General features: G+C 38.3%; 1 protein-coding gene across 13 annotated transcripts in view; it reads right to left on the minus strand.

The window, feature by feature from the left end:
* Nucleotides 1-4,079: 4,079 nt before the first annotated feature.
* Nucleotides 4,080-13,701, minus strand: part of Qtman (queuosine-tRNA mannosyltransferase) — a 338,666-nt gene continuing 329,044 nt past the window's right edge. For 6 of the 13 annotated variants that reach the window (XM_085681190.2, XM_048425784.3, XM_085681187.2 and 3 more), the window contains 3 exons: nt 10,654-10,724; nt 9,860-9,951; nt 8,297-8,527 (listed from right to left, as the gene is read on the minus strand). In XM_085681190.2, the coding sequence (XP_085537316.2) occupies nt 8,399-8,527; nt 9,860-9,951; nt 10,654-10,724 (292 nt within the window). In that variant the 3' untranslated portion in view covers nt 8,297-8,398. Of the gene's footprint in view, nt 5,207-8,293; nt 8,528-9,859; nt 9,952-10,653; nt 10,725-13,701 lie in introns of those variants that run through there. The other 7 variants (XM_085681197.2, XM_085681196.2, XM_085681193.2 and 4 more) reach the window with 3 other exon arrangements.

Here is a 13,701-nt window from a genome sequence, read left to right on the forward strand (position 1 = left end):
TACAACTAATGTGCCACAGTATCAGCGTTCCTTGTCAGCCCTGGCCCTCCGAGAGAATGAGGGGGCACCTTTCACAGCTTGGGGATGAGCAACTTCATCCTTGTAGATTTTAAAGACAACAGAGGAGAGTCGGTTCAGAAATATTACCGGTCCCACTGGGAGGCTCCAGCACCCGAAATCATTGCTTTTGCATTGCTCTCCTTTGGTTCATTTAGAATGCATGCATGGTCAGAAGAAGCGGGAATATGTCTGTAGGGAAGATACTAGCAACTCCATGCTCCTCTGATAGCCAGAGGCAGGAGAAAACAGCAAGCCAACAGATGAAGACACACATTTTCTACTTCCCCTTCTTTGTAGGATTTGACCAATGGAATCAAATGGAACCTCAAGAAAGAGCTTGGGAACATCTGAGTCCCAGATATGACTCTGCCTCCACAGGACCTAAAGCAGGGCAGTGTCCCCTTAGGGCCACAGTTTCCCACGTGCAAATTAAACTGAGAGGACATATAGACAAATTCTTGACAAGAGAACCACACAGATGAATCCAGCAAATGTAAGAACAGAGAATGGTGGAGACTGTGACAGACACCGTGTACATTCAATGCCCCCTTAAAGATAAAAGCAATCATAAAAACTCATAAAATATTGGCGGCACTTCATGGTCTCTTATGTGCCTCTTAGCATCACCCATGTGGCCTTTTGTCTGGAGGCAAGAGAAATCAAATTAGGGGTCCAAGTGAGTAATGCAATTTGAACTTGATGCTTCCTTAAAGATCAAATTCTTTGTCTTTTTGTAACTCTAACGTATTCTGGTTACTAAATATGCTGGTATGGTTTAATTTTTCTCAATTGTGAATTGATACTGTGAACATTAAAACTTCAAATACAAATGACTCCATTCCTCCCACCCCACCCCACGTCACACAAGTACGCTTTCCCTGTAGGAGTGACATGGATCACTCTACAGTATGTGTTTCAACACAGTAAGCGACAGGGAGTCCAAGAAGCGCTACAGATTACCCCTTGAAGCCATCAATTCAGAGTTTCCGGGTGGGACAGCAGTGGAAGAGCTGCTAGGATCACTGCATGTTCAAGACAAAAAGTCTAGGGAACCCATGGATAGCGAAGTCTGACTTTGTCCATAATATGATTTGTGTCTAGGTTAAAATGAAGTCCTAGGCTTCCGGAAAGGAGAGGGACATCTTCTCACACCTAATAAGAAGTTTGAGCAGTTTTGATCACTTTCTGTGGGAAAATAATGGTTTTCAGACTCAGGAAGTCAAAGACGGTTAAAGCTGGTGGGCAGGAGTTTCCCAGTGGAAATGAATTATAACTCCAGTCAGAAGGCACACCCCATAATAACAACAATAACATTTAAGACACATAAAGGGGCAGAAAGCAAAAGTAATAATAAGCCTTTCTGAGCCAATGAACTACCCATGCAGAGGAGGTTGTTAGTTACAGAGGGAATGAGCCTCTACTGCAGGTTTGTCCCCTTTCCACCAGAATTCCGAAGGGGCAGTTGTAAAGTTGGTGCTAATTCTTGTCGTTTTGTGCAATATTTTAACCACATATTTACCTTCTCTGAGCAGCGGGTAGAACTGCTTGTTTAAAAACTGTCTCAGTTGCACCTTAATGAAAGCTTTAAGGGAAGATGGCCTATATCTCAATTCATGGCTTAAGATGCAACACATCTATGGTGGTGTTTATAATATACTCTCTCCGCTCTCTTCATTGTTAATATAACAGCTGATGACAAGCACTCCGGCGTTCTCCCGGAGTGAGAGGCACTTAAGGTGAGGCTTGTTAAGATCCTGAAGAAGAGTGAAAACCACAGACCATGTCAGCATGAAAGGACATCGGGGAAACATCTGAAGACTGATTCCATCACCCATGGAAAGTATCTTAGGGCTTCGATGAAATCTTTTTTGTGGCTCATGATATTTCTGGGTAGCAGATGCTTTCTCAAAAACAGATTTTACTTTTAAAAATATCAAATATAATTAACACTTTCAACTAAAATGAAGTCTTTGCTTCCAGATGCATTTCAAGGTGCTGGAATTAATCCATGTGGCCTTCTACAGCTGAGAGTCTCCATTTCATTATGGGTTCTGCTGTCCCCTCTATGTGATATGCCTGAAGACCCGCGAATAAGAGCAGGACATTCAGCTTAATTGCATTTGAAAGATGCCTGCCAAACAGAAAACAGTCTTTTGATTTATCCTGTCAATACTGGCATACTGATGAGGTTAAGAGCTACATATTCTATTACCTGTTAAGAGAAACAGAGAGTATGTAGACAGACTGCAAGTACCCTAGACACTGTATCATATTTGATAATGGCTAGACTTTAAAGCTATTTAAAATAAAAATCAAAAAATTAAAAGTACCTATAAAAGACCAAACGTTTCAAAACAAACAAACAAACAAAAACAACATACTAAAACCAGGAACTATGGGGATTATTTAGCCTCTCTTCTAACATAATAATGAGTCAACTCTATTCCCAGTTATCCACTGACTTCAAGTGCTGGCTAACTTCTTAGCACCGCACTCACCATGTCATAGCTATTGAGAAGTACATGCACACACAGAGATACAGATGTGCCTTTAACAATGTTCAGAACTGTGCATCAACCGAACTTTTTATTACTTAGATGCACCAATACTGAATGTGAGTGTACCGCTTTTCCTAAGTGGCAACTGTAATGTAAATCTGTATCCTGTGGGGAATGATGAGCACAACTAAAAGCAAAAGTTGATTTGAATTTGAGTGAAGGGAAAATTCCATGTACAGGCTATGTGCAGTATCATTATCACAGTTGCCGCCAATCAGGAAAATGGGGTTAGGGATGTAGTTTGATTGGTGGAGTTTGCCTCGCATTGCCAAAGCTCTGGGTTCCAACTGCCTGGCATCACACAAGCTGCAGTGGTGGATGCCTGCAATCCTAATACTTGGAGGCTGAGGCAGAAGGACGGGGGGCCCAAGATCACACTGGGCTACATAGTGAGTCTGAGATGAACCCCGGGAATGGCAGACCTTATTTGAAAAAAAAAAAAAAAGGGGAGGAAGGTATTTAAATATTTGGGACATACTCTCTGAAGAGATTCAATTTCTTCCTATTAACCAGCAAAAAAGAACCACAGGAAAACCAGAGAAACCAAATATTCCTTCTTGGCCACCTGTGAAAAGTATCTTTCTGACTACATCATTTCATTAGAGGGTATAAAGTAAAACCTTGCTCAAGAGATGTATCTATGAGCTTCTTATTTACAATGATATTTTCCGTTTTGCTCTCACATGAGCCATCCCTGCTAGATTCCGTATCCCAAAGATTAAGACAAGGCGGGACTTCTAAGGGCTTCTGAGCCCTTTATTTTACGAATGGGGTGGGGTATCTTTGTCTAGTGGCTTCCTCATAGGCGAGGACAAGAAGCCAGTGGCATAGTGGCCCCACATGCTGTGGTTCTCATAGTAGATGGGCATGAGTCTACCCACAGACAGCTCATTTTTTCCCTGCTGCTTTCATTTCCTGCTTTGAAATCCCCAGCTCTCAGGGATTTTGTTCCTAGTTCACTGATCTACATGACTGCCTTTAACCTGAGGACTGTGCGTGGCTCCCTAACCCTGACTGCTTTTCTGATTTCTATTTTGATCCCTATCACAAGGACTCTGTAGGACTTTAGTGCTACCATCTGCTCCATCTTGGATGCTTGCTAGACCACCCAGCTCCTCTAGAGAACAGAGACCCAGGGTTGGCCCTGGTCTAGTCACCTCTCTTCACTCTGCATTACATAGAAGTTTTCCATTTCAATAGCCAAGGAAGTTACAATTTACCTGTTAGTAAACAGAAGATGGTTTATCAACAGACTTTACCTTAATGACTACAAATGTTTACCTCCTGCTTTCCAGAATGCAAAGAAAGTCTTGGAAATGTCATAATATGTAACAAACATTTGCAACTCAGATCCTTGTTCATCCTTACAAGAGACAATTGTATTCTGTCTTCTCTGACACAAGGCAACATTCAGTAAGAAACAGATAGGTGCACACACTTAAACACAAATGAATATGCTAATTAAAATTACAGCGGGTAGTTTATTAAAAATTTATTTTACAATCCAGCCATTTAAAATATCTTTACGCCAACAAACAGAGCAGCATGAGTACAAGAGTCATAAGTGACGTAGCTCAGAAAGAGTGTATTTGTAGTTGGACGCAAATATTTTTGAAGAATATTTGTACCAAATTATGGCTTTGTCAGAAGCATTTTGATTTCTCTATTTTTACCCCTAAGAAGAAAATGTAGAACAAGTACCTCGTGCTCATTTTATGGATGAGAGGCCTTCACTCACTGTATCTGCCATGTTTGTCTGCATTACAGCTGTTTATCTTGCAAGTTTCTTTAAGATTAATTAAATGCAAATGAAACTCTGTGAATCATGGGAATACCTGCCAGACCCCTTATTAATACCTTCACTTAAAAATTCCTGTGCCAGAGAGTCATTAATTTGCTAAAAGAAAAGTGCTAAAGCAGCCCTTTGCCTACAGCAGCTTTGAGATGGCTGCCCAATTAGTTCAGGAGCATTCTGATCCTCTTTCTAGGCCCTGTGGCCCTTTGAGGACACAAGAAGGCTCCGATGATAACCTGGCAACCCAGGTAGAAACTCAGCCAAATGTGAGTGTTTGAAGCTGCAGTTTGGCTGCCATCGCGTCGGCAGAAAGAAAGAATTCAGGCACCATGTCATCCAGTACAAAGGATAAAAACGGATTCAACCGGAAATTCAATGTGGCACCACATATGGGATACATGAGTGCGGTTATACAACAGGCCACATATTTTTTTTGAACAGTCTCCTACATGTGATGCCGAGGACATGTGTAACCATCATAACGTCTCTAGGAATCTGTATTTAATTTGAGTTGGGGTGGTGGCAGGGATTGGAGATCTGAAGCCGCCACAGGTTTGTGGCAGATGGCTCTGTGTCAGCTATGACAAGCAGCCAGGCTCGGCTTCCTCTGCAGATTTTCTTTTCTCTCTGATCAGGTAAATATGGGCACACTCTGGAAAGTTCTTCAGATTCTGCCTTAGGCTGCAAGTTTGTGACTTAGCCCCATCTGTCACAAATCTTCCCTGGGTTCTGTTGTGAGCAGAGACCTGAATTTGCCATGTAGGGCTGCCCAAGAAAATGCAGCCACTTCACCCTGCAACAAGGGGGAGGAGAGATTAGAAAGCAGTGAAGAAGCGCAGGCCCTGAAATGAGAGACGGCTGAAAACTCACACTGCAAACTTGCCTCATCTCTCCAGCTACAACTCCCAAGCCACAACTCCATCACCCCAGGAAAGCCTGGCTTCTGGCTTGTTTAAGACAGCACTGAATTCAGCTGGGAGAGGGAGCAGTTTGTACATGGGAAACTGCTGCACACATCCCTCGGTTTATGCCATGGATGACGGCTCTTAGGAGGTGCCCACCTGTCTTTGAACTTTCACACACAGAAGGTATATGAAACTCTCAATACACAGCTTTGCCATGTGAGTTTTACCCTTAAGGAAAAAGGGCACAAGACAAATGCCCTCACTAGTACATGGAATTTATAAGGTGCTTTACATTTCCAAATGGGTTTTATTCATTATTTCATTATAGCACTTCCTCGGGGAAAAATGCTATTATGGTTGGGGGAGAAAAACCTTCTAGATCTGCAGATCAGTAACCCACAGGCCAAGAATTTACCTATGGAGAATGACAAAATCTCAACCATGTTAAGTGGGCCAAAGCAAAGACAAACCACATAAAATCATGGTAAGGGAAGAAAAAAGGAGGAGAGGAGAAGACGTGAGGGGAGGAGGAAGGTATGGGAGACAGAAGAAGGAGAAAGAGACTGAGAACCTGAATACTATTTTGCAGGTGTTGCTTGGAGATTTTATAAGCTCTTGAGAGAGCACTATAAATCTTTTCATTTTCTCAGGAAAAAGTAAGATTTTAGAGTAGTGTTAGTGCTGGTGAGATCCACCTCATCCATATCTAGACTCCATGCTCTAATTTGAAGGGGACTCCATAGAAAAATCTTGGTTGTGGTTTGGATGAATGTAGCTTGACATAATTAAGACCACTGCAAATGGCTTTTCTGGGCATCGAGTGTGCTTTGTAAGCACAATCATTGTTTGGAATTAGTTTTAGACAAAAATCTGAAAATTCTTTCCTCCAAATAATAGATTTTATAGGTCTCAACTGTTGAACAACTTAAAAAGGACAGAGTAAAATTCAACAGTTATTTCTGAAAACCTTGGGAAACTACAGGTGACTCCCCCAAAGCACAAGGACACTGTCCTCCTTTTCCCAAGTGCAAGCACACACAAAGATATACACGCACAGAGATACACACATATATACAGATACATACATACAGACACACACAGATACACCACACACATACTACACACACTCATATGCCATTGCCCAGTTTGTAAGTCAAAGCAAATGAAGAACAGAATAGAAACGAGGTCTCTGCTGTGAGCACGGGGGGGGTGTCTACCCTGCACACTGGCCATATTCTTGCTCTATTTTCAATACTGATAATAAGGGACCATCTCTTTTGTCCAAAGCACTTAAAAAGAAAAGGATAAAAAGTTATGATGAAGCACAATGTACTAGTCTCACAGTGAGTCATGGACTAAAATCAAGGCCAAAAGTGTGACTTCCGGTCCAGGTTGTCCTCTAGAAGAGTGCTACTGTCAGTGTAAAAAGTCAGTGCAACTCGTGTTGCACTGGAACTGGGAACCCGTGTCCAGTGGGCTGATGGGTCCAGAAGAGCTCTTACTGCGAGAGAAATCAAACTTTTTTTTCCCCCACAGAAGTACACGGTTAGTGTAATTTTCTACCTGGAGCAAGATACTGGTTAACGTTAGAAGAAAGTTATAGTCAAAACTTGTATGTAATTCATGCATGTAAATTTTTTAAGAAGTAGATTTTAGATTTTTTAAAGTGATAAAAAAGGTTTAGATTTTAAGATTATTAAGAAGCATTTACTTTTTACATGTATTAGATTTTTCCAATGATCTTTAAGTGTGTAAGTGTGTGTGAGACACCTGCATAAGCACACACACACACACACACACACACACACACACAGACACACACACACGGGGGTGGGAATGAGGGAATGAATATTTAAATCTCACAGGCCTGAAATCATTCAGGTGAAGCAGTCAGAGACTTCTAATGCAGAAAGTCATTTTAAGTAACTAAAGAACAAGACAGAATCAGTTCTGCATCTGCTTCAAATCCTGTTGCAAGTTACAGGCCCCAATCTCTTAGTCATACTAAATGTGCAATGCTTTCTATAAGAAGAAAGTCAAGTTTAAAAGTCTTATCCCAGTCATTAAATTTCTAAGTCTGAGTCCACATGAAAAAGTCTATCTTAGGATAAACTCTATATGGTGCAATGTTGGAATGATGTTAAACATGAACCTTTAGCAACAACAAGAAAAGGTGTAAAATGTAAAAGGAACAAATGAAGGAATTCAATGACATTCTGTCCTCTCAGACTTAGGAGTATATGCTTTACAAAAGCAAACACAACTGTCCAACAGAAGAAGTAAAAATAATAAAAGAAAAAAAGGAAGAAAAAAAAAGAGCATTTTAAAAAAAGCCTTTGCACTCTTTTTTCCAAACACACGAAGGACCCTTCCCATTGCATAAGTTAACAGCTGTCCTGGAGGGAAGCACGGCTCCATTATCTGCTCAGGAGAGCAGATGCCACCTGAGACTGGGGCAGGAACAACACAGAACTGCAGACATGACTGTAGCTTATGCTTTTCATGCCTTTTGGACACATTTATTCTTGCTAGTTTGACCTGTTTTAGTATAACAAACCAGACTTGAGTCCATTCCTAGGGGTTTTAATCCAGCACCTCATGATAGGTGGCCATTTGTTTTAATGCTCTTGGTTTCTTGTAATTTTAGAAAAATTTCTTTAAATTTTGAGAATAATTTTTAAATACAACATCACTAACATTTACCAATGAGGACATATATTAAAACATATCACTGATTTAAAATAAAAAAATCCATTGCAAAAGTACTTAAAATATACATGTAAATTCTTATAGAATACTAATTTATAAAACATTGAGTTGCAAGGTTTATCATGTAAAAACTAAAGTTATCTGAGAGTTAAAACGTAGCAGTTTAGTTATGAGCCATTTTTAAGTATGTGAAGAATTTTGTATATTAACATCATACAACAAGCTAACATTCTTTTAGAAGTTTTCCATTTATTTGTCAAATAAACATTATATCTCAGAAGGGTAGTAATTCTATTGACAAAGGTCAGCTAGAAATCTGTTTTTTTCTAACTACAGACAACTGTTGCAGGCCTGGTGAAAGAGTTGAAGACTCAGATGTAGTGTAATAGGGCTAAGAACTTGACCTGAACCAACATTAAAACAAATAAATTTTGATGGCATAATAGATTTGTAAACACTTCATCCAAATTTCCAAATACAACAAAGAGTTGATATTTTACCTGTGGAAACAATGAAATAGGTTCACATCACAAATATAGAATCCACTTGTACCAAAACTTCTATTTCCTTAACTTCGTAGCCTGCATGCTCTGCCTGCCTATCACATGGGGGGCTGACTGATGCAAGGTGGACGTGAACGAGAGCGCTACTGAGCGCTGGACTGAGGGAATGGTGGAGTGAGCCTTGGAGGCCCACACTCTTTGCGAGGCTTCACATGCATGATACAACAGTTCTCGGCTCTGCGAGAGACACTGAAGCCTGGAACTGTTCAGTCAGCATTTTAAACCATTACGAGCTACCTTCTGAACCATTGCCAAGTTAATAGACAATGAAAGATAATGAGCTTGAAATTGGGTGTTAAATTGCATTTTTGGTTCTCTTCCTTTTTTGTTGAGGTTTAACTGTTTCCTGGAGAAATAAAGTCATGTTTTCAAGTATCAACATGTAAATATGTATTTTAGGCCTTGAATAAAAAAAAAGGCAGAGGAGTGTATTTCATGCTGAAGGCTATATATTAACATAGAAAATGAAAAGATTCTGTACTATAAAAGTGCTAGATTGTAAACCTTAATAAAATGAAGACACTATAGTCAAAGGACACAAGGGGGTGAATTACTCATGGCCTAGCGCCACCTCTGGAGCCCAGAGAGCAGATCCCATGTTAGCTACTTACATTTTCAGCAGGGGCCTTTTGTGCTATTTCTGTAATTTAAGATGTTTGATTCAGGTAAGGGAAGAGGAGGTGAGGACGGTGGTGCTATTTATATAAACCATTTGCCTTGACATTTTGAGCTGAGTCCCATGGATCTGGCTCTAAACATACTAAGAATTTTGTATGTCCATTTGGAATAGACTGTGGGGTGGGGGAATAAAACTTTTGAAAGTTGTCTTTATGTGTGTAGTTCAATCAGCAGCAAACTTCACTTAAATTTCTGAGCACTTAGGATTTCATTATGATGGGAAGAAAGGCTTATCCTTATTAGTATAATTGTGGAATCTTCCCTTTACTTCCTTTTCAACTAATGAGTTACATTAATCCAGGTTCATTTTTATAAGCCTCTTGGGACTAAATGTACAGGACAGTCATCTTAGAAAACAATAAATTAAAAAGAAACCATGTACTGTGCATGAAGTGCACGTATTTCCTAAGACCTAGGTTAATACAACTGGCATCCAGTTTAATTAATCCTTGTTAGTGTAACAACCAATACCCTCCCTAGCATGTTTCCTTTAAACATTAGTATGTTAATTAGATGCTTTTTTTTAAAAAAAAAATTTCTTTGTATTTAAATGTGGCATTTCTATCACGTAAATTTCTTTTCAATAGCTACCTTATAAAGATGTTTTCTTATAATATCTGGTCTCCTGCAGAAACTCTGGAGCCTCTTTGAAAGCTGTTCAGGTGTGGAATACAGATACTCAGCTGCAGGAAAAACAGATACATTTTTAATGAAACAAAAACCTCAAAGCACACACTCGATATTAGTCACTTTACTAATTAAAAATGCATATTGCTCTGTGCCGCCTCGTGTTTTACATTATTTAAGCATGATTTTATAAGGTTACCTCAGCTCACAAGGATGTTTAATGCTAAATAAGACTGTGTAGTTGTGCTGTTTAGACATCTCCTCTGGGTGATTAAAATACATTATTCTAATGTAGCACAATGCATATGTGATATATTTAGTGATGAGAATTTTTCAGAGAACCAGTACTATAGCTGGATGCACTCTGTACAACAGTTGCATATTATTAACTAGTCAATTGTTTAAAGAATTTGGTATGACTTTCAATCCTTGAATTTTCTCTGTACGTATCATTAAAAAAAAAATCTGTTAGCAATTGCAGCAGTACTGACCTGCTTATAAAAATTCGTCATTATGAGATGTGTATGCTAACAATGAAGAATGCTATTTGAAAACTTGCTTTTTTTGTTATCTTAAAAGAACAGATGGTAAATATAAGCTTACTCTAATGTATTAAAACATATAAATTTTTCCTTAACACTAACATGTTGACTTGCCAAATAAACAATTGCTCCTACTCAAGTTTATTTTCAAACTTTTAGTTTAGCATGGATCCTGTATTAAATCACAACAAAGAAAAAGCACATGAAAGTAGCTACCTGGAAATATTTCAGGATAAACCAAGTCTTTGGGACAGAGTGGGTAGCAGCCACAGTACACAGCCTCCAACCTGCAGAGATGACAGAGAGGGGACAAGAGCACAGCAGGCACAGCATCACAGTCAGAAGGGAGCTACGTGGGACAAAAATCACGGTCGGCAGTGTACTACTAAACGCCAGAGTTGCTCTTTGCAAGATTTTATTGATCATGCCCGACTTTCATGGGACAGAACCAGCAGCATATGCTTTGTTCACTGAATTAATCAAAGCGCAGCGCTGCATTTTTGTTGTTTCTAAAATACTGTTTAACACATTTTATAATCAGCAGATAAACACATTCAACAACATGGGAAAGTATGGACAGCTTTTCTTAATAATGCTGCAAAGCCTCAGAATGTTCATTTTTCAAAAATTGTTTAAATAAAATAGCAAAATACTTTAGCAGGGAAGCCGTAGAAATGATGGAGGCACTTTTAAAAGCACAGGAAAAAATTTACAATCTGTTGTGATGGGGCATTTTCATTTCAAGCTCAGGCTTGGAAACAATTTGTTATTATGCAGATGTAAAACTCTCCCTTTGTGGAAAAACTCTTGTTCAGATTATTTTAATGAACATTTTGTTTTTCTCACGAAAAATTCAGTTTACTTTCTATTTTATCAGAAAGAATACTTTCGTTATTAAACAAACCCAAAGTTTAGCAGTGTGCGTTTCCCCAGGGAGCATCTATAGGAGGTTTTCTCCCTGTGGCAGTGGTAGGGGGCTAAGCAGAGGGAAGGTATAGCCCCTTGCAGTCTTGCTAGGTTTGCACATTGGCTATTGATCTGACATATCTCAAACCTTGAAGATACCACTGTCATTTCTGTTGGCTAGAAATTATGCAGTGAAATTCAAAACACTCTTTAAAATATGTTTATTTTATGAGAAACTTTGAATTGCATCCAAAATGCTGACCAAAGGCAGAATTTATTTTGAACTGCAGATTTTTTTCGGTCCAAGAATGATCTGAAGTCATGTCAATGTTTACCTTGTTTATTTACAGTGACAGAGCACATGCAATTTAAACTGTTTTGAAGTGGGGGATGTTTTCCCTATTTTTATTATGTTAAACTGAAATTAGTATAAAGGGAAAGTATTGGCATGGAGCTCCAATTCTGGAAAAATGCTAAGCTTTTATAAAGCAAAATAGAAATGCAAAGGTTTTAGTGACCAACGATGACTCTGAGAAGACGAGCACGCTAGCCCTTCTCTACATGTGCATGTCTTTAGAAGCACAGCTAGAAACTACGCTGTGCTGCAGTACAAATCATTAGGAAAACTTTTGAGCATATCAGCCCGTCATGTACTTCACGAACCAAAAGAAAATATGTATGGTGTCTGAAGTCACTCAGTTTTAAAATGCTGTGCCAATGGAAAAGCAAATACATATGAACATTCTCTTATAATTACATAAGTTAAGAGAGAAATCACAGGCATTTCAGAAAGTGCATATTATCTGCTTTTTAATAATGAATTTGAATTATTCTGTACACTAAAAGAAAATCATTACAGGCTGACTTACATTTTAAGTCGTTGTATGAGTATATAATACACTATGTTCAAAACATCTCTACCAATTAACACGCCATACAATAAGATGGGAACAGCATTATTTGATGTAACAGAAAAAACTAAAAAAAAAAAATCCACCACCTAGATTTTAGTTTTTCTTTTTTTTGGTTTTTGTTTTTTGTAAATAATCATCTAAACCATAGTCAAAGTTCTAATTCATTAAACCAGAACAATCTTTTTCAGCTAGTTTTGGACTTGTTAAAATACTAGTGTTAATATTTAGCTTGGGATTACATTTGAAAATGCACAAACAAGCCTATAATATTTAAAAATAAATCACACAGCATCCTCATAAGTTCTTCATATTTTGCTATTCTGAAAAACACTCATGATAATACAATTATTCATTATTTCGATCCTTATGCACTACCAGTTAAATAATAAATAGGGTTCCAATTGATCTATTGTTAAAATGACTAGTAAATGACCTTTTTATTCCAATTAACAAATCATCAGCTAAATCTATGAATCTTAATATTCAGATCTATTCACTTCAATTCATACAATTTATCTGCAAATAGTTGTTGGGCTTTTGATTCTAAATATAATTAGCTGATAATTTTGCTTGGCTGAATTACTTTTCTGGAGGGCCTGCAAAGGCTCTCAGTCGCATTATCTAGCAATAATGAATCTGATAGGTGAAATTTTTTACTGTAATGAGGATGAGACACAGTTGTGACACCTGAGTCTACTAATAACAGAAGACTGCTAATTATCGACAGCACTTTTTTTGTCTGATGCAAGGAGAAAAAAAATCCCTCATTATTAAAAAATAAAAAGTTACAATTATAAGTGACACCGGAGGAGAGTAAATAAAACGGAGTGATTAAAACATCGCTGCTTTAAGGGTGCTTTAATTAAGTGGAAATGCTAATGTTGTCATACTTAGCAGATGGGATTAAAATTAGTTATTGTAAGTAACTCATATTTTATGTTATGGTTTCCACAGCATGTCTACAAGATCTAAGAAAGTGATACATTCCATAAGACATTTTAAAAATGAAATTCTCATACTCTTTACAACTCATAATAATGAACATCATGAATAAACTATTGAAAAAAATCCTGCCAAGGATTTTACCATAGTGACTTAACTAGCAAGGAATGCATCCATAATGTACTGGACTGTTACAGTCTCTCTGATGGTATGCCTTTTTCTTGCTGATTGCTGCATTCCCTATTTCATTCACACTCAACAAAAACAAAAGTTTGGGACTTGGGAATTTAGCCAACATCAAATGTGGTGTCAAGAAGGTAGGGTCTGGAAATAGGGGAGATCATGACCACCCACTAAGGTGATCTTCTAAACTAAAACAGAGGATGCGTCATGTAACTGCAGATAAAAACCTAATTGCACACTTTCTCCTACTTTATTTGTGTAAAATTTTCCATCTGCTCCATCTAAAGATGTCTAAACTGTTAGTATCAAACCTGCGTTC

Source organism: Myodes glareolus, chromosome 21 (assembly GCF_982192425.1).
Source record: "Myodes glareolus chromosome 21, mMyoGla1.1, whole genome shotgun sequence".
Classification (NCBI taxonomy): Eukaryota; Metazoa; Chordata; class Mammalia; order Rodentia; family Cricetidae; genus Myodes; species Myodes glareolus.